The 21,801-nt window shown below is 40.5% G+C and overlaps 1 protein-coding gene across 1 annotated transcript in view; it reads left to right on the top strand.

Annotated features, from left to right (window-relative positions):
* cep104 (centrosomal protein 104) overlaps nucleotides 1-21,801 on the top strand; it is a 117,646-nt gene that overhangs the window by 11,615 nt on the left and 84,230 nt on the right. The window contains 4 exon segments of the mRNA XM_048614904.1: nucleotides 3,757-3,925; nucleotides 6,812-6,967; nucleotides 8,293-8,517; nucleotides 17,120-17,341. Of these exon segments, the coding sequence (XP_048470861.1) occupies nucleotides 3,800-3,925; nucleotides 6,812-6,967; nucleotides 8,293-8,517; nucleotides 17,120-17,341 (729 nt within the window). The 5' untranslated portion in view covers nucleotides 3,757-3,799.

Below are 21,801 nucleotides of genomic sequence, written 5' to 3'. Positions count from 1 at the left end.
AGTGGAGTTGAGGCTATGGTTGCATTAAATAGTGGAGCATGCTTGATAGGCTGAATCGTCTACTCATGTTCTGATGTTGTGGATTCTTCCCCTTGTGTTAGTCATTTAAAACCTTTGCTATTTTCCTGTTCATTATTTCTTCTCTGGTATTTGTTCAATTCTGCTTCAGTTGGAGCTTGTTATGTTAGCTACAGCTCCTTCCTGAACCAGGCTGTTACTGTTATCACATTTTATAACAAAATGTTTCCCCAACAGCCCTTTACTGTGTTCATTCTCCTGATCTTTCTGTTTCTGTTGTCTCTTGCCAATTTGCATATGGCTCTGGCACTAATCCAAAGATTATCATTCTTAAAATCCATATTAGAACAAATGACCTAATGTAGATTAAGACAACTGGGCTTTACCCTAATTTTCCAAATTATTATTCTTCCACTTTTTGACATCCCTTAGCCTGCCCACAGAAGGACAATACTCTGTCTATTTCCCAAGTGAGAGAATCCACATTTATATTCTGTTCCCTGCACCTCATTCCAAAACCATGGTGTCTTGGCCTGCATTGCACTTGCCTTCCCCACAGTCCTTCTCCTTGTCATCACTTGTTGGAGGAATGTGTTGAACTGGACTAGTACTTGGAGACTAAATCAAACTGTTGGAGAAACCGAGTGAGTCTGGCAGCAATCTCTGAAGAGAGAAACAGAATTAGTGTTCTGAAGAAGGGTCACTTTGGACTTGAAACGTTAACATTGTTTTTCTATCTCCACACATGCTGCTGGACCTGCTGAATTTCTCCAGTATGTTTTGTTCTTTTTGTTCAGGTTTTACTTTTATTTTCATGTTAGTGGAACTTGCTTCTCCATTGTCACTAAGTCCCTTCTCACTGAGTTGCTGGTAGTCGGACCTACCCTTTGCTGAATCAGTTCTCTGGAGTATTTGTATTCTGGGTAAAACTATCCAAAATTTCCTTCCTCCTTGTTATGTTTGAGTGCCTGAACTTGAATGATTCTGAGTAGCAATGACTTGAAGTAGGGATATTTCCTACAGACCTAGAAGTCTTGAGACAGTCTCAATGTCTGTGGACTTCCACATACTAGAACCTTGGCATATAGCCTGTAGTTCCCTCCCTAATCTTTTTTATTTGTTTATTGATGATCTGAATTAAAATTGGGGAGATTATTACAAACTTTACTTACTGTTCACAGAGGAGCAGGATTCTGAGTAGTTTCCATGTCCAGTTTCCCCAATCTGAATAGACAATTTTCAGGCTTTTTGAAAACCTAATCTACTGTAAGAAATTTTATATGCACATACATTGGGTAAATGTTAGGAATGAAGTTATCATAATTTTTAGGTGGATTACAAGTGTGCAGGCACAACCGGTGGTGCTAGCTAAGGAATGGCCGTTTGGCAAGGTTCAACAAGATCAGGATAAACAAAAGACAAAAATTCAATATAATTAAAACCTGGGATAAAACAATTATATTCAGAATAATTTGGAGTATACTAGATCACACTTGCTTTTGATGTAGATCAGTGTAAAGTGTTAGTGTTGGAGCAAGAAACTAGAGAAGGTTAAAGGGCTGTGGAACAGTTAGTTAGTAATATCCAGTGGGACATTTATGAATTTTGGGGACAATTGTACTTTTGTTTGACTGAGACGTAGAGTATCTCAAATGAAAGTTACGCTGACCCTGTTTGACCCTGTATGCAGTATAGTCAATTCATTTTAGGAAGTATATTAATTCTTCATGGCTTTCAAAACTAATAATGATTCTGATTTTGGGACATTTAAAGAAATGCTTATAAAGCTGGGCCATTCCTTTTTATGGAGAAGGCTTCAATGTGATTGTGACATTGGAATTTTTTTTTGTACTTGTGTTTTGAAAGGTTTTTGGTTTATTTAGATTGAAAAGATAATGGTAAAATCAGATTGAGGCTAGAAACAGTTTATTCCCACTCTTGCAATTTGCTAATTTGTAGCATTATAAGGTTGTAGATTCTTTATAGGTGATTAGGGAACATGAATATATTATGCTGAGGGGAAGTGAGCTGGTGATTAACTATAGTTATTCTTTCTTGTACTTCAGTCCTGAGATGTTGGGAAATCACTGAACATATTGCACAGTCCTTTGCACCTTTAGTACCGGAATAGATGTTATTCAGTGACCTAGATTTTATGGTCATGCTGACGATGGATTGCATTATGCATTTACAAGAATCTAGGAAAAGATAGCTATGTATTACACAATATAAAACAAATGTAATAATTTACATTGAAAATGGTGTGCTAGTAATTCTTAAGTTTAAGAAGGACTATAGAACATGCCCAGTGAATAATAGATCAGTCATTTTAACTTCACTGGAGAAATAGAGGAGTCCTTATAAATGAAGTGAATGTCTTTTAGAGTTTAAAAATATAACAATACTTAGCATGATTTCAAAAGAGCAAATCTTGCTTCTGCAATCATGTTGACTTTTTTGAAGGGAAAACAAGGGTAATTTATTTTGAATTTTCAAAAGGCTTTTGGTAAGGTGCCCATAATAAACTAATGAATAAATTCCGGGAATGTCAAATGGCAGATTGGATTGCTACCTGGCTTAAAGCCAAAAATGCAGAATGGGAATCAAGGGTGGTTCTTTAGAGTGATAGAATAAGGATGTTGTCATTGAGAGATAACATGTTAAAATCATTGCTGTTCATAATTTACATTAATGATTTGGACTAGGCAGGTGTTAATTGCATTGATCTAGTAATCCAAAGGTCCAGGCAAATTCTCTGGGGACACAGGGTTAAAACCCAACGTGGCAGCTGGTGGAATTAAAATTTGATTAATTGTTCCATATGTAAAGTTTTATAGAATGGTTAAACTGTATTTTGAACTCTATTTAATTAATAGAGTAATGTGGAGTAATTGGAGAGGGGAATATGATTCATTTGTTCTGCCCGAACATGAGCCTATATGTCTTAGTTGCCATCAAATCTGATGCAGGAGAGCTGGCCAAGTTCTGTTGAAGGCCAATTGTCTACTTCCACACTTGGTCACAATGAAACGAGTAGCTGGCTTTGTTATGAGAAAACTTCTCGAATCTTTGGGTAATGAGAGTCACAGGATTGAGAGGAAGTTCATATCAAATCATTAATTCGGTGCTGAGTTCACCTTCTAAAACTGTAACAATGTGCTATTTCGAGGAGCAGGATATCACTGATAGCAACTTTCAGATTATTGCATTTAATGACACATTGCTAAGCAGAGGTTGCTGACAGTTTCACGATCATTACAACAGCCAATTGCAATCCCATGATGTCCAGCTCATTTGTTGCAAGAAGGGCTAAACAGACTATTTCTTTTTGAGCATTTTGCTTGGGACAATCCTTGAAGTAGAAAGTTGAAGGAAGAATCAGAGGCGTTTATGTTTATTCCTCCATTTAACTCATGCCACCAGAGAATTTTGGCCACCTTATGAATGCACCTTCCTTGTTCATTAAGTCCTCAAGTGGGACTTGAGCCCAGAGCTCTGGCTCAGAGCAGGGATGCTACCTGCAGTACTGCAGGACCCTACTGAATATGCATGTCGATACTGTCCCGATCAAACATATTGGGCAGAGAGGAAAGAATCTCTGGTGTGACATCTTTAAACACCAGCATTCTATGATTTTGCTTGTTGCTTCCATGTTTTTACAGTTGGTTATAAGATTACAATGGATTATTTAAAGCTGCTTCATTTATTCAAGGGCAGTTGTTACTCCTTTGCTTTCAGTAAATCTGAGATTATATCACCCCTGGATGACCTTGCCTTTGACATGTACCAGGATCCTGAAGTGGCTCAAATCATACGTAAATTGGATGAAGAGAAACATGAAGCAGTTAAACATGAACGCTATGATTTTGCAAAGAAACTTAAACAAGCTATAGCTGACCTTCAGAAGGTACAGTGTATTAAGATCAAGCGTTGTTGAACAATATTTAGACCTACTTCTTAGTAATGATGTGAGGAGCAATTGCATTGCTGATCAGGATGTTATCATTGTTCTGATTGTATATGTAAAGCATTCATTTTGTACATAATTAAATATAGAAATCTATGTTTTTGAATAGAGATTGTAGGAACTGCAGATGCTGGAGAATCTGAGATAACAAGGTGTAGAGCTGGATGAACACAGCAGGCCAAGCAGCATCAGAGAAGCAGGAAGGCTGACGTTTTTTTCCCCCTATTTCTTTTTCCATTGCATGGATTACTGAGGTCCATCTGAGGCCAGTGACTTCCATCTGCTGAAGTCTATGTCAGCAGTCTGTTCGCTTTGCGTGAGATCTCCAAGCAGTGGCCATGCAGCTTGAGGAAGGTTGCTTGCAGGTGCTAGAGATAAGGTTTGTAAGGTCCCTACTGCTTATTACCATTCCCTAGCTACCAGTGTTCCTGAGTAACTCATTCTGTCAGCAACATACGTGATAATTTGAATCCCAAAATGAACTTGCTCATTTGTGTCATCGCTAATACTACCTATTTCCACTTTGAACACATTGCCTGACATTTGTTGCTGTCTCAGCTATCTCCTTCAGAAAATGTCATTCATATTATCTAGATCTTGAAGCCAGATTACTCGTATGCAAACCAGCGGTCTCCCAATTTTAAATCCCTAAGCTTGAGGTAATACAAAATATTGTCTGTGTCTTAACCTTCATCATGGCCCGTGTTATGATACTATGGCTTTCAGAGGTTATTCTGTTCTGTCTTTTTTTTTTAGGGGAGGTTTTAAGACAGAGGTACTGAGCTATCTATTTGGAAAGCCAGTCAAGAAAACAGCTTGTGAGGCCTTGGGGATTTTGCTGAAAAGTTGGAATAAGAAAAGCAGCCTGAATAGGTGTGGTCAAACTCTCACAGAACCAGAATTTTTAGTTTATTAGTTTTTCACTAGCAGTTGTTGCTGGGTCTGTTGCTGTAGTACATCTCTCCCTGCTACTGTGTCTCGGTTCTCTTGATGTTTTTCCTCTTGCAGTTGCATGTTAGAGAGTCTGTTTTCTGAATTTGCCTTTTGCCAAGAGTGTGTTTATGGAATGTAACTATATTGGAACATTTGATTAGTGGTAGTTACTGAATTATTATTCCATTTAAGTTTTCCAATAGAATTAGAATTAAGCCAATTCTTTTCTTTTTTCTCTTTTGCTGTATTTTAATTATAGTGTATGAATAAGTTGGTTTTGCTTAACATCAAGTAGTTTGACCAGTCAAATTGCATTTACCTTCAAAATAAGACAAATTGGCGTCTAGGCAACTTTTTAACATATTTTGAGGGGGGTTTGGTATGATCCATAACACCTGCTCAGCTATCACTCCTGTTCTTGTTGACTTACATTGGCTCTGTTGAGTAACATTTAGGATTTAAAAATTGTCCTTGTTATCAAATCCTCATGGCCCTACCTCTTCTTATCTCTGCAATCTCCTCCAGTTCCATAACCCTCTGATAATTAGGCACTGATTGAATTCTGGTGTCAAACATCCCTGATTCTGCCTATAGTGACCATGCTTCAATTACCTAAACCCCAGTCTCTGAATGTCTGTTCTACCTATTTTGTCAAGGTTTTGGTTGACTGTCCCGAGTGTGTCAATGTCATATTTTGTCTTCTCTGAAGCATCTTCTGAAGTTTACTATGTTTTAGGTGTTATATTTATGTAAGATTTTGTTACTGCATTGTCTTGATCAACACTTTTTAAAATTGACAAGAAAACCTAATTTGTCATTACCAAAATTGAGCTGACAAATGGCCAGTGACATTCATGCCACGCAAATGCCAGGCAATGACCATCTTCAATAAGAGACAATCTGTCACCTGCCCCTTGACAATTAATGGCGTTACCATCATTGAGTACCCCCACTATCAACATTCTGGGGGTTACTATGGAGAGAAACCCAGCTGGACTCTCCATATAAATATACTGCTATGAAAGCATGTCAAAGTACTACATTGAGTAATTCACCTTCTGACTTTCCAAAGCATGTCCACTGCCAGAGGCAAAGTCCCCACTTGCCTGGATGAGTGTGGCACCTATAATACTCAAGAAACTTTACACCATCCAGGACAAAGCAGCCCACTTGATTGGTATCGAATCCACAAACATCCACTCCTTCCTCCTCCAATACTCAGTGGCAGCAATGTGTCCTATCTACACGATGCAATGCAGAAATCTGCCATCAGCATCTCCCAAAAGCATGACCCACTTCCATCTAGAAGGACAAGGGCAGGATATAAATGGGAATGCCATGACCTGCAAGTTCCCCCCCAAGCCACTCACCGTCCTCACTTCGAAATATATTGATGTTCCTTCACAGTCACAGGATAGAAATCCTGGAATTGTCTCCCAAACAGTATGTGGGTCAACTTACAGCTCATGGACCACAGCAGTTGAAGAATGCAGCTCACCACCACCTTCTTAAGGGCAGGTAGGGACAGGCAATTAAATGCTGGTCAGCCAGTGACGCCCACATCCCATGTGTGAATGAAAGAAAAGAAAAGCAGCAAGAGATACAGATGGCTTCATGTCTGATGTAAAAGCAGATTAAGCTGGAAAACATTCAGCAGATCAAGCAGTATCTGCTGAGAGACAAAAAAGGAATTAACGTTTCAGGTGGATGACCTTTAACTGGAAGTTATCAAGTAGTGAGTAACTCTTAGTCGATGTTATGGTTTGAGTTTAGTATGTTCATGCTCATCTTACACTCAGCACTTCTTCGAAGAGAATTATTTGTATATTTGAAGAAGCACTTTTTGAATGTTGATAATTGAGCTTATGGATAACAACAATTCATTTTGTTCAGGTAGGAGAGCGCCTGGGCCGTTATGAGGTGGAAAAGCGCTGTGCAATTGAGAAGGAGGACTATGACCTGGCCAAACAGAAGAAGCAGCAAATGGATGATTATAGGATGAAGGTTTACCAGCAGCTAGAGCTACATAACTTGCTGGACATGGGAACGGTCAGTATGGATTCGTGCTGTCATGTTTATCAGAGTATTCTAATGTCCTTCAGGGAAGGAAACTGCCATCGTTACCTGGCCTGGTCTACGTGTGACTCCACAACCACAGCAATCTGGTTGACTCTTTACTGCCCCCTGGGCAATTAAGGATGGGCAGCAAATGCAGTTAGCAACGCCCACATCCTGTGAATGAATAACAAAGAAGTCACCTGCCTACCTTCCCTAAGTAAACAGTGATTTGCCTCCCGTGATGAGCCAGATGTGAGTCTCCAATTTGCTATTGGAGAAAGGGAACTGTAAAATAAACTATGATAAAATTGGGGGAAAAATGGCTTCTGCTTAATATGTTCTTTAGCAATAGCCTGCTGGAGATACCCTACATCTGGTGCTGCATTGGAGACAATGATATAAATTAATTCTTGGATTCTGATTCTGTAGCTCCCGTAGTTGAATATCAACAGTGACCATGACAGAGCTTTTAAACATATATTAGTTTTAATAAATATTTTTAAATTTGGGAAACACACTTTTCAAAAACGACTCAACATCCATTCTTCCTTCCTTCCCTGAATCATGCTAAATGGACGCAAGTAACTTTCTGGTGTATCATTCATGTGGTGATGTATCCTGACAATCCTATTTTGTCGAAACTTCAACAGTCATCACTGTGTACTTTTCAGTAGGTCACACTGCATGACCTTCGTAAGCAGGAGAATTGATTAATTGTTTTCAAAGCTGTGAATTCAAGTTTATTCCAGAAATTTCATCGTGTAATCCAGATTGACAATGTAGTGCTACATAACCTGTGGCTGTTCAAAGATCACCTGTTACTGTTTATAAGAAAATCATAGGAATATTATGTTGTATCTTGGTCAATATTTATCCTTCAGACCTGCATTACTAAGATGGATTTATTTGCTCAATTCTTTTGCTACATGCAAATTGGCTATTGTGTTTCCTAAATAACATAACTAACTATTGTTCAAACTTGCCTGAATAGGCTTTAAAGGCACTTGGGGGAACCCTGAGATTTTAAATAAATGCAACATAAATGCAAGTCATTCTGCTCTTTCCTGGGCACAGGCACATATGGCATGTCATATCTACTATCTCAGTTAACTGAGTGCAGATTAGGAACTGAGCCTAGATAAATGGAATAGTTGCTATTCAAAGTTATCCCCACATTCTAAGTTGGAAACTTAATCTGTTGAGATTAAAGGAGACTAATTCAAGTCATGTAATGAAATATTTAAAGCCATTTGTGGTTTAACAAATGGTAGATATAATTCTTTTATTTAAAAAGATCAATGATTTTCACTGTCCAGATCCGAAAGCTTCCTGAGATTCCTCTTGAACCAGTGGATCATCCTAATAGAATTCAACAGCAGCAAATGGTTTTGGGGCTTAAATCTGCATCAGTGGTGGAAACTCATCTGCAGGAGTCATCTGATGAAAGCCTCGGACTGTATCTGACCCCTGGAAAGTCACAATGGTCTCCCATACCACAGCAGCATACTCCTACTCCACCTGCCAGATTACCATCTCCAAGGGTACGTATTCTCCTGTAACAGCTTGGTCTCTCCCTTAGGAAGGGAGCAGTTACCTAGAAATGTTGAAGATACTAGCAGGAGAAGGCCATTTGGCCTTTACAGCCTGCTGTGCCATTCATTGCGATCATAGCTGATTGTCCACTCAATAGCCTAATCCTGCTTTCTCTCCGTAACCTTTGATCCCATTCGCTGCAAGTGCTATACCTAGTTGCCTCTTGAATGTATTCAATGTTTTGGCATCAACTACCTCCTGTGTTAATGAATTCCACAGGCTCACCACTCTTTAGGTGAAGAAATGTCTCCTCGTCTCTGTCCTAAATGGTCTGCCCTGAACCCTCAGACTGTGACCCCTGGTTCTGGACACACCCACCATCAGGAACATCCTCCCTGGGTCTACCCTGTCTAGTCCTGTTGGAATTTTATAAGTCTCCCTGAGAACCCCCCCCGCCAACAATTCGTCTGAACTTTAGCGAAAATAATCCTAACCTAGTAAATCTCTCCTCATACGTCAGTGCCGCCATCCCCAGAATCAGCCGGTTAAACCTTCGCTACACTCCCTCGAGAGCAGGAGCATCTTTCCTCAAAAGGAGACCAAAACTGCGCACAATATTATAGGTGTGGCCTCACCAAGGCCCTGTATAACTGCAACAACACATCCCTGCTCCTGTACTTGAAACCTCTTGCAATGAAGGCCAACACACCATTTGCCACCTTTACTGCCTGCTGCACCTGTATGCTTACCTTCAGTAACTGGTGCACAAGGACACCCAGCTCCCGCTACACATTCCCCTCTCCCAATTTACAGCCATTCAGGTAGTAATCTGCCACCTCGTTTTTGCTTCCAAAGTGAATAACCTCACATTTATCCAAATTATACTGCATTCGTCCACTCACCCAACCTGTCCAGATCATGCTGAGATTTGAGTCCTCGTCATATTTCACCTTCCCACCCAACTTGGTATCATCTGCAAACTTTGAGATGTTACATTTTGTTCCCTCATCCAAATCATTCATCTATTTTGTGACTAGCTGGGGCCCTAGTACTGATCCCTGTGGCACCCCACTAGTTGCTGCTGCCAATTTGAAAAGGACCCATTAATTCCTACTCTTTCTTCTCTGCCAACCAGTTTTCTATCCTCAATACATTTCCCCCGATCCTATGCATTTTAACCTCACACAATAATCTCTTGTGTGGGATTTTGCCAAACGCTTTCTGCAAGTCCAAGTGTACCACATCGACTGGCTCCCCCATGTCACCTCTACTAATTACATCTTCATAGAATTCCAACAGATTTGTCAGCATGATTTCCCCTTCATAAATCCATGCTAACTGTGTCTTATCCTGCCACTGCTTTCTAAATGCTCTGCTGTAATGTCATCTATAATGGATTCGAGAATTTTCCCCACTAACGATGTTAGGCTTACTGGTCTATAATTCCTTGTTTTCTCTGTACCTCCCTTTTTGAATATTGGAGTGACATTAGCTACCCTCCAATCTGCAGGGACTGTTCAAGAGTCTATAGAATCCTGGAAGATGACCACCAATGCATCCACTATTTCCAGAGCTACTTCCTTAAGTACTCTGGGATATAGATTATCGGGCCCTAGGGGTTTATCCCCTTCAATCCCATCAATTCTCCCAGCACTATTTCTCTACTAATATTGATCTCCCTCAATTCTTCCCTCTTACAAAATCTTGGATTCTCCTTCATTTCCGGTATCTGATTTGTGTTCTCTTTTGTGAGGTCAGAACCAGAATATGTATTCAGTTGTTCAGCCATTTCTTTGTCCCCTATTATACATTTCCCCGTTTCTGTCTGCAGGGAACCTACATTTGTCTTCACCAACCTCTTTTTCTTCTTGTACCTATAGAAACTCATATAGTTTCAGTTTTTATGTTCCCTGCAAGCCTCCTTCCGTACTATATTTCCCCCTTCTTAATCAATCCTTTGGTCCTTCTTTGCTGAATTCTAAACTGCTCCCAATCCTCGGATATATTAATTTTCTTGGCCAACCTGTATGCATCCTCCTTGGATCGGATAGTATCTCTAATTTCCTTTGTAACCCATGGATTGGCCCTCTAACCCACTTTGCTTTTGTGCCAGACAGGAATAAACAGTTGTTGCGGTTCCCCCATGCATTCCTTGAATGTTTGCCGTTGCCTATCCACTGTCATCCCTTTTAAGTAACTCTCCCCAGCCTATGAAGGCCAACTCATGCCTCGTATCTTCGTAGTTTCCTTCATTAAGATTCAGCACCCTCATCTCCAAATCCATTATCTCACTCTCCATCTTGATAAAAAAAATTCCATCATGTTATGGTCACTCATCCCCAGGGGATCTCACACAGCTAGATTGGCAATGATTCCCTTCTCATTACCTAGTGCCCAGCCTAAGATGGCTTTCTGTCCAGTTGGCTCCTCCACATATTGCTCGAGAAAATCATATATACACTCCAGGAATTCCTCCTCTACGGCATTGTGGCTAATTTGATTTGCCCAATCGATGTGCAGATTAAAATCACCCTTATCAATATTCCCTTATCACATGCACTTCTAATTTCCTGTTTAATGCCATTCCCGATGTCACCACTGCAGTTTGGGGGTCTGTGTATGACACCCGCTAATGTTTTTTGTCCCTTGGTATTTCTCAACTCTACCCATACAGACTCCACATTGTCAGAGCTAATATATTTTCTGACTATTGTGTTAATTTCCTGTTTAACCAGCAATGCCACTCCACCACCTTTTCCTTTTCGTCTGTCCTTCCTAAATACTGAATACCCTGGTACATTCTGTTCCTGTCCCTGGTCACCCTGCTGCCATGTCTCCGTAATCCCAATTGTATCCGTTTACATCTAACTGCGCGATTATTTGATCCACTTTTATTGCAAATGCTCCACGCATTAAGATACAAAGCCTTTAAGCTTGTCTTTTTAACATTGTTTGTCTCACTTTTTTTTCTCACTAGCCCTATTTGAATTTTATCATTGGTTTCTCTGCCTATCACTTTTCTTATTCCCTTTTCTACCTTTTTTGTTTTTGTCCTTGCTCCCTTCTTCTCTGACTGTACACGTAGGTTCCCATCCCCCATTTGGCTAATGGTAAAGATCTGTGTACTGGCTCTAATTATAGAAATGAGAATCTGTAAATTAGTAGAACTTTCATTTCTACAAAGCCATTGTTGTACGTTTGGGTACTAATAATATTAAAAAGACATGACAAGAAATATCACAACTACATTTTAGTGATGTCAGGATTTTTGCTAACTTTGGACTCAGAAGTCACTTGAGTGAAGGATGTGCTCAGTCTCTTGATCTTTCTTTTACTTTTCTTATCCACTATCACTTCCACTTTTACATGAGCAAATCGGATGTCACAATGTAATGTTAATTGATCAATTCTGTACTTTAATATCTGTAAATGACAAATGCTGCTTGGCAATTTTAGTTCCTTTGAGGATAAAAAGGACCGTGCGGGTGGTGAAAAGGGTCTTTGAAAATGTATTTAATAAAGGACTATATGATAAATTAAAACACAGAATAAAGGTGGAAGTAGCAGAATGGATACAAATTAGTTAAGGGATTTATAAAATGGACAGGGTATCCATTCACTACAAAACCACTACTATCTTTGTTATATCAATGACGTGGAGTTACAGGATACAATTTTGAAACTTGCAGATGACACGAAACTTGATTGTGTAGTATACAGTGAAAAAGAATTATTAAATTTCAAGAGGGTATAGGCTGATGGAATGGTTGAATGCATGCCAGGTGAAATTCAACACTGAAAAAAATTTGCCAGCTTACAGCGAAACAGTGGGAAATGAGCTCAACTGATCTTTATGATTCTTTATTTTAAAATGTGATGATTTCTGTTTGCTCTAGTGAATGAAATTTCTGCTGATTGTTGTAGCAGTTAGTTGTAAAGGTGACCAGTAAGACCCTGCCATCTCAACCTCTCCCTTCGTCTGAGGTGTGGTGACCTTCAGGTTAAACTCAGCACCATTTTCTTTTCATGAGGAAGCACTTTATGGTTCTCTGTAACCGTGGCATCTTTCACTTCACTTTTTTATACAGTGGACACCCCGCTGTGTCTGCTTTCCAGCACTTAAGTTTTTTGATTTTTTTTAAAGTAGCTTTGAACTGAGTACCTATTGAGTATTAACAAGTACATCAGTGACTAGTTTAAAGGCAATGGCCTAGCGGTATTACCACTGGACTTTCAATCCAAAGACCCAGATAATATTCTGGGGACCCGGGTTTGAATCCTGCCATGGCAGGTGGTGGAATTTGAATTCAATAAATATCTAGAATTAAGAGTCTAATAATGACCATAAATCCATTGCCGATTGTCAGGGAAAATCCCATCTGGTTCACTAATGTCCGTTAGGGAAGGAAACTGCCATCTACTGGCATACATGTGAGTCCAGACCCACAGAAATGTGGTTGACTCTTAATTGCCTTCTGGGCAATTAGGGATGGGCAGTAAATGCTGCCTGGCCAGCGACACCCTCATCCCGTGAATGTATAAAGAAAAAAAAACTTCCTTCGCCTGCCAAAGCACTAACACTTTTAAAGCGGACTCTCAAAGGATGGAGGTGCTAGTGAAATGAGAAAATTAACAGAACTGCAGCAAAATGTCTGGTAATCTTTTGCAACTTTAGCTTTATTGCTATATCATCATATGTCCAATCATCCGTTTGAGGAGGCAAGCCAATAACCTATTCTTTGCCTTTTCCTAGTGATGCTTTAACTGGTTTTATACAGTCAGCATGGCTTTGTGCATGGGAAATGGTGTCTCACGAATTTGATTGAGTTTTTTGAAGTGGTGCCCAAGAAGATAGATGAGGCCTGTGCGGTAGACGTTGCTACAAGCTTTTGCGCGAGGCCTTCGACAAGGTACCGCTTGGTGAATTGGTTAGTTAGGTTATATCATATGGGATCCAGGGAGAGCTACCCAGTTGGACACACAATTGGCTTGATGGTGGTGGTAGAGGATTTTTTTTTTTTTTTTTTTTTTTTAAGACGAAAGACCTGTGACCAGCAGTGTACCACCCGGATCAGTGCTGGGTCCACTGTGAATCATTTATTTGGATGAATTTATAGGAGGCATGGATAATAAGTTCACAGCTGACACCAAAATTGGTGATATAGTGAACAGTCTAAGAGCACAACAGGATTGTGATCAACTGGACCAGTGGACTGAGGAATGGCAGATGGAGTTTAATAGAGATAAATACATGGTGTTGCATTTTGGTAAGACAAACCATGGCAGGCTATGCACAGTAAATGATAGGGCCCTGGGGAGTTGTTGAACTGAGAGACCTGGGGAACAGGCACATTGTTGCTTGAAAGTGGCATCGCAATTAGACAGGGTGGTTAAAAAGATGTTTGGCATGCTTGCCTTCATTGATCAGAGCACTGATAACAGGAGTTGGGACATCATATTACAGTTTTACAAGACATTGGTAAAGCCACATTTGGATTACTACATACAATTCTGGTTGCCCTGATATGGGAAGCATGTGATTAAACTGGAAAGTTTGCCAAAGAAGTGTTCTGCACCAGGCCAAACTACCTAAAAATATATTTAAGAAGATTCCCTAGACCCTAACTTTTTGTGTTAAAGGCAAGTGCCAGGCATTGCATTCCAGATGCCATTTGATTAGTCAAACTATTTGACATCAAGCAAAACGCACATTATTCATCCACTGTAGTTAAAATAAAACAAAAGAAAAAAGAAATTGGAATAACTTAACTGGATTGGAAAACTTAACGGAATAATAGATTATGAACTACTACTAATTAACTGTTGTAATGTAGTAACATCTGAAAAACACACTTCACAAAGGCAAATTCAGAACAGATTGTGTCACGTGCAACTCCAGAAGCAGGAAAATCATTAAGACAACTCAGAATAGCAGGGAGAGATGTACTGTGGTTTCCACCCAGCTTCAAGACCCATCAACTGCTGGTACTGAAACTAAAAATCCTGGTTCTGTGGGAAAACAAGATGTGGAACTGGATGAACACAGTAGGCTAGGCAGCATCAGAGGAGCAGGAAAACTGACGCTTCGGGTCTGGACCCTTCTTCAGAAATGGGGGAGGGGAAGGGGGCTCTGAAATAAATAGAGTTTAGAGGGCGGTGATAGAAGGTAGATAGTGGAGCAGATAGGTAGAGAAAAGATGGACCGGTCAAGGAGGCGGGGATGAAGCTAGTAAAAGTGAGCGTAAGTAGGTCGTTGGGATGGGCGTTGGTCAGTGAGGAGGGAGGGGCGGGTAGGTGGGAGGGAAGACGGACAGTTCAAGGAGGCAGGGCTGAAGCTAGTAGGTGAGTGTAGGTACGAAGTGGGGTTGGGCGTTGATCAGTGAGGTGGGAGGAGCAGATAGGTGGGAGAGAAGACGGACAGATCAGGGACGCGGGGACGAGAGGGTGGGCTGGTCTTGGGATGAGGTCGGGGGTGGGGAAGCTCGTAAAGTCCACATTGAGACCATTGGGTTGTAGGGTTCAGTGGCAGAATATGAGATGCTGTTCCTCTAGTTTTCGGGTGGCATCGTTGTGACATTGGAGGAGGCCCAGGATGGACGTGTCGTCCAGGAATTAGGAGGGGGAGTTGAAGTGGTTCGCGAGTTGGAGGTGTTGTCGTTTGTCGCGAACCGAGTGTAGGTGCTGCAGAAAGTAGTCTCTGAGCCTCCGCTTGGTCTCCCTGATGTAGAGGAGGCCACATCGGGAGCAGCGGACACAATAGACCACATTAGCGGATGTGCAGGTGAACAGGTGTAGCACATCCTGTGGTTGCAGGCGATGTAAACTGCGCCTCCCTTGTCCCCCGTTTATGTAGTGAGGTTAGGGTTTGAGCGGAGGGCTGCACGTTCTGTGGGGGAGAGGTTGGAGTGAGTCAGAGAGTTGGCACCTGGCCTCGGCGATGTAAACGTCAGTGTGCTCCACACTCTCCACTAGTCCCACCACCCCGGCACCTTTCCCTGCTCCCCCCTCACCTCCATCCCAGGCCCCAAGAAAACCTTCCACACTAAACAGATGTTCACCTGCACATCTGCTAATGTGGTCTGTTGTGTCCGCTGTTCCCGATGTGGCCAGCTCCACACCTCGTTATTTCAGACTCCAGCATCGGCAGTTCCTACTGTCTCTGGTTCTGTGGGAGCTTGCCCCAACATTCAGGCTGCTTCTATTGTTCCAGCATTTTTTTTTTAAAAACCCAAGGCCTTACCAGCTGCTTACTTTTCATTGGCTTTCATAACACAGTTCATCTCTTCTGCTTTAAAACCTTTCTTCAACACAAAGAAGGACAAAATGCACCTCTTAAAGCCATAAATATCAGTACAAAAGATCTTACAAGGATGTTACCTAGACTGGAAAGTTTGAATTATAAGGAGAGGCTGGGACTTTGTCCCCTGGAGCGTAGGAGGCCGAGAGTTGACCTTAAAGAGGTTTATAAAGTCATGAGGGGCATAGATAAAGTGAATAGCCAAGGTCTTTTCCCCAGTGTAGTGGAGTCCAAAATTAGAGGGCATAGGTTTCAGGTAAGAGTGGAAAGATTTAAAGGGGATCTGAGGGGCTGCTTTTTCACACAGAGGGTGGTGTGTGTATGGAATGAGCTGCCAGAGGAAGTGATAGAGGCGGGTACAATTACAACATTTAAAAGTCTATTGGACCAGTACATAGATTGGAAAGGTTTAGAGGGATATGAGCCAAATTCAGGCCAATGGGAATAGTTTAGGAAACCTGAGTTGGCATAGATGAGTTGGGCCAAAGTTCCTGATTTTGTGCTGTGTACCTCTGATTCTATGGATGAAGTGAGATGTGAAAGCATTAGACTAGATTTTCTGCTTTCCAGTAGAGACTTGGCTTCTTTCCCCTCTCTCTCTCTCTCTTCCTGTTCCATTGGGCCAGCCCTTCTGCCAATATGCTTTAAACAGTATGACTGACATGGAGAATTGTTCTGCCAGTTCAAGGCACAATAAGTTTTTTTAAGCCAGGGATCAACGCTTGTGTTCCTTCTAACTCTTAAAAAATTTTTTTTTTTTGGTAAATTGAAGTTTGATCTACTACGCCACCACACAGTCCGTAATTCTGTTATTGTGACTTGTTCCAAGGAAGTACCTCTTTCTGCAAATTAATTCATTTTGTTAAAATGGGAAAACTGCGAAATTACAATATGTATTCTCTGGCACTAAAGTAACACAAAAAACAGTTAAATATATGCTCATTTTATTTTTCAGTTCTGTTCACTATTCTGTCACTTTAGAGAATTTTGAACTCAAATATATGGATTTGAACATCCGCATGGGAGAAATTATCACAAACAAGATCCAGAGCTGTGTTTGTAGTGAAGTAATTGACAAATTTCTTTTAGACAAGCAACTTGATGTTTGAAACACTTTTCTATCAAAACAGGAATGGCAAACTCTGAGTGCTAAATCCAGTCCAGGAGACTGGGACCAAATAATTAACCCCATGCATATCTAATAAGGAAGGCGAACTCTTATCCACGACCAGGTGTTTTGTAACCAATTGGGCAACCTGACTGAAGCTGATTGCCGCAAATCTGATCTTTTTCCTTTTGTGGTCTTCCCTCAGGTCGATAGCAGCTCACTTCCCTATGATGAGAGGCCACTTCCAACTCAACACAAACCTGCAGAATTATATGGCGTACTACAGTTGGAGGTTAATGAACCAGCTGCAGTAAACCTAGACTCTTCACCGACATCAAGAAGTGGAATCACAGGAGAACCAGAACCACTGACTGAAAAAGCTATCAGGGAGGCTAGTTTTGCCATTGATTTGTTTGGTGAGGCTCTGGTAAGCATGGAAAATCGAACAATTTTTAATTTGTTCAGCTTACTTCTGCATATAATATTGGCTGTCATCTGAATCTGACATTGTTAGATTTTGAGGGGTGTTCCTTGAGGAAATTGCTTTCCTAAGAGGAAACATTACCTCTCAGGAGTCTCAAGTGAGCATCAATTTTCCGTTCTGAGGAAGGGTCACCAGACCCGAAATGTTAACTCTGATTTTTTCAGAGATGCTGCCAGACCTGCTGAGCTTTTCCAGCAACTTCTGTTTTTGTATCATTTTTCAATTAATCTTCATTGCTAGTAATATGCAATACAAAAGTTTTTTCTTCATCTATCCATATTCCAAGCAGTTGTGCATTACGTTAGACGATAACAGATGGCATCAATGTAGCACTTCTGAAAATTAGAGCAAAGTGATTTAGAGGGTGTTTAAATGGCCAGAATAAGAGCAGTGGCAAGGTTGGGGTAAGATTTATAGGTCATTGTGATACTTAGAGGTTGATAGACAGAGGCATAAAGGGATAATCTGTTTAATTTGGAGGCACTGGGTTATTATCTGAGGAACCCAAAAGCAATAGAGTGTAATTGTTTTAGAAGTATAAGCTTAATGAGTCATCTCATCATTGAAAGAAATTATAATACATTTGAAGCAGAAATTGGTGAAACGCAATCTTGAATCTAAATAAAAGAGAATATTTAACTCAAGAATAATCTTGGACGAAATGTGGCTGTAAATAAGAGCATACATATATGTGTCCAGACACTCTCAAAGTTTATCATGCTAATTAACTTTTGGTGATAAATGTGTAGCTGAGATGTGACATTATTTGTTAAAATAGGCTGTAGGTAAATCTCGTGTCAAGTTGGAAGAGAGACAATTGGATATTTTTCAAGTGTGAAGAGAGGATTGTGATGAGGCTGTGTACTGTAGCCAAAATGATTTGATTTGTACGCAACAAATATTCAGAAGTAGATGTTCTCTCAGATTGAAGGCAAAAATATAACAAGCAAGCAATGCACTGATGTCTAGTGCTACTTGCAGAATCAGAAGAGGGCCCCACAAAATTTTGTTTCTCATAAAATCTAGAAATTTATTATATAATTGTATACGAACACCAAAAAACCCCACAAAGACTGGAATAGTTAGAACAAGTACCTGGCTTGATGGCACTTGTAGGGTGGGGTATATGCCAGGTCATTAGGTTGCAGATTGTGCTGGAGTACAATTTGTTCAGGTACAGTTTGGCTGCTGTTGATGGCCTACAGTGTCTCATGTCTTCAATTGCTCGAAGAAATATCTCAAAAGAAACTAGCATTCGGCTTGAAGTGGATGGTGTCACGTTGTAACAAGTAGATATACTTGTCAGTTTATAATGATAGCAGAAAATGGCTGAAGGGATACGGAGTTAAAAGAGGGATTAGGTGACCAGAAATAATTTTGTGAAAATAAAGAGCACATTATCATCAAGACAACTCAAACTTGCAATAGGTTTAAAAAAAAAACTCATAAAATGCTATTCAGTCTTCTCTCTGGGGTTATTAATCCAGAAACTCTAGCCATGTTCTGAGGACCAGAATTCAAATCCAGCCATGGCAGAATTTGAATTTAGTACATACCTGAAATTGAGTCTTATGATGACCATGCTGGTTGTTGGAAATCTGCAATCTTCACCTGCAGACCCACAACAGTGTGGTTGACTTTCAGCTGCCCTCTGAAATGGCCTAGTAAGCCACTCAATTGTAACAGTCACTACAAAATTCAAAAAAGAAATTAAACCTGTTGGACAACTTGACATTTACCTTGGCGTTCGACCCTCGGACACAGCACCTTCAAAACCCACAACCACTTCTGTCTGGAAGGCCAAGAGCAGCAGAAACACTGGAACACCACATCTGCAATTCCCCTCCAAGCTACTCACCATCCTGACTCGGAAATTATAACCATACCTCCACTGACACTGGGTCAAAATTGTGCAATTACCTTCCGAATTGCAGTGTAGTTCTACCTCCAGCACATGAACTGAAGCAGTTCGAGAAAACAGCTCACCATCACCACCTCGAAGACATTTTAGGGATGGGCAGTGCATAATGTCGACATCCACATTCCACAAGTAAATTGAAAAATATTTCTTATCCTCCTCAGAAACCTTGACGATACATCAAGATCTATGGAAAAAAATAGAGGACTTTGAAATTTGTGTGCTAAGATCAATATTTCCTCTTAGCTGTGCGACCATGCAGCACTTGGAAGGTCTGTGCATCCTGATTAATGTGTGGACTCATTGACTTTCAGTTCTGGAGGTCAATATCCTGCATGGATCTCGGAGACCTACGAAGCAACAGCAAAAGGTAGAGCCAGCTAAGATGTATGTTAACAATTCCTTGTACAAATCATAAGACAACTAAAACAATAATTGAATATGCAATTGTGGAAGGAACTCTTAAAAGTGTTTGAAGACCCTTCAAAAGAAAATGTCAATATTGTGATGGTTGGATCAGAGCTGAAGAACTGTAGAGATCTCCTCTGAAGGGCAAAATTGAGCGCTACAGAAAGAAGAGTCCATCAGGGTGTAGTTTAATGATGGATGTCAGAGTAGTTGGAAACAAGTTAGAGTGGGTGTGAGGATGACACTGGAGATAAGTAAGGCATATCATGACAACTGACCACCTGACAAGAGTAATTACATGGGGTTACAAGACCACAGCGGAGTGCTCGATGAAGTAATGTTTATAGAGTATGGAGTGCTGGAAGGTCAGCTAGGAGATTATTAGTATAATTTAATCTTTGATTCAGGTTTTTTGGTTTTTTTTAAATGTTTCAGTAGTAATTTGGCTGAGGCAGAAGGAAGGAAATTGTTATGACTTTGGAAGTGGGTGGTCTTTGTGACCTGGAGTTTGTGAGGTTGCAAGCTTCAGTTGTGGTAAAATAACGGACCAGTAGTGCTCAGTTTGATTTTTCCTGCTGGAATGACTGAAGCAGTGTGGAATTTGGAAGCTGCATATTTGGTTGTGTTGAAGTAATTTTGCATTTTTTAGTGTGCTTTTCCATTTCTTACTATACTTTCAATTGGTTTCCCTTTTTCCAAAGACAGCTTTTCAATAAACCATTACATTTTCACAATTCATGTTGTAACTTTCCATTTGCTATTTAGATTCGCTCCCCCAGGGAATCCATCGGTTAATCTATTGAGGTTTTGCACCAAAGAAAGTAGCTAGGAGGTGTTCTGTCTTTTGCTGTTGTCGGAGTCTACGGTGCTTCCCAGGCAAGAGCAAATTTTGAAATTAGAGCCAAATCTTACAGATGCTGGAAATTTACATCAAATATATAATGTTGGAGAAACTAAGCAGGCCTGGCAGCAGCTGTGGAGAGAGGAAAAACAGAGTTAACACTTTGAGCCTGATATGACTTCTTCATAAGTCGCGTTGGAAATATAGTATTTTCATTGAGATTTTGAAAATTGACACTGGTTGATGAATGCCAGTGTTCTCTAGTCTAGGTCAAGGTCTCGGCTCAGAGCTTGGCCCTGATTTTATAAATTTTGCCTCTTGGTGCCTGTGAGAATCTTGTTTTAAAACATGTTCAGTGTTGCTGACTTCTTCTGGCTTTAGATGTTCACAGCTTACTGGGTGGAACGCCACAAGGATTATCTTTGGAAGCAATGTTTTTTATGATTTGCACCAGTGACTTGGATTCAGGAAACTAGATAATACATAAATGGGTTTGAAGGATAAGTTGATTCTGATGTGGAAATATAAATTGAGCTTAACAAAAATGTAAGTGAATGAAATGGAAAAAGGTGTCAGACAATTATAAACTTCATAATACCGTAGGAATATGGAAAGATATAGAGTCATAGAGATGTACAGTGCAGAAACAGACCCTTCAGTCCAATTTGTCCATGCTGACCAGATATCCTAAATTAATCCAGTCCCATTTGCCAGCATTTGGCCCATATCCCTCTAAACCCTCCCTATTCATGTGCCCATCCTGATGCTTTTTAAATGTTGTAATTGTACCAGCCTCCACCACTTCCTCTGGCAGCTCATTCCATACACGTACCACCCTCTGCATGAAAGAGTTGCCCCTTAGGTCCCTTTTATATCTTATCCCTCTCATCTCGAACTACAGGGAATAGGTTTTGGATGCCCCTACTCTGGGGGAAAAAGGCTTTGGTTATTCACCCTGTCCATGCCCTTCATGATTGTATAAACTTCTTAAGGTCACCCATAGTCTCCGACACTCCAGGGAAAATAGCCCCAGCCTATTTAGCCTCTCCATATAGCTCAAACCCTCCAACACTTTTTTGTAAATCTTTTCTGCACCATTTCAAGTTTAACAGCATCTATCCTGTAACAGGGAGACTAGAACTGATTGCAGTATTCCAAAAGTGGCCAAACCAATGTCCTGTATAGCCACAACATGATATCCCAACTCCATACTCAATGCACTGACCAAAAAGACAA

This window comes from Rhincodon typus, chromosome 31, assembly GCF_021869965.1.
Source record: "Rhincodon typus isolate 14 chromosome 31, sRhiTyp1.1, whole genome shotgun sequence".
Taxonomy (NCBI): domain Eukaryota; kingdom Metazoa; phylum Chordata; class Chondrichthyes; order Orectolobiformes; family Rhincodontidae; genus Rhincodon; species Rhincodon typus.
This window is presented reverse-complemented; position numbering and strand designations above follow the sequence as displayed.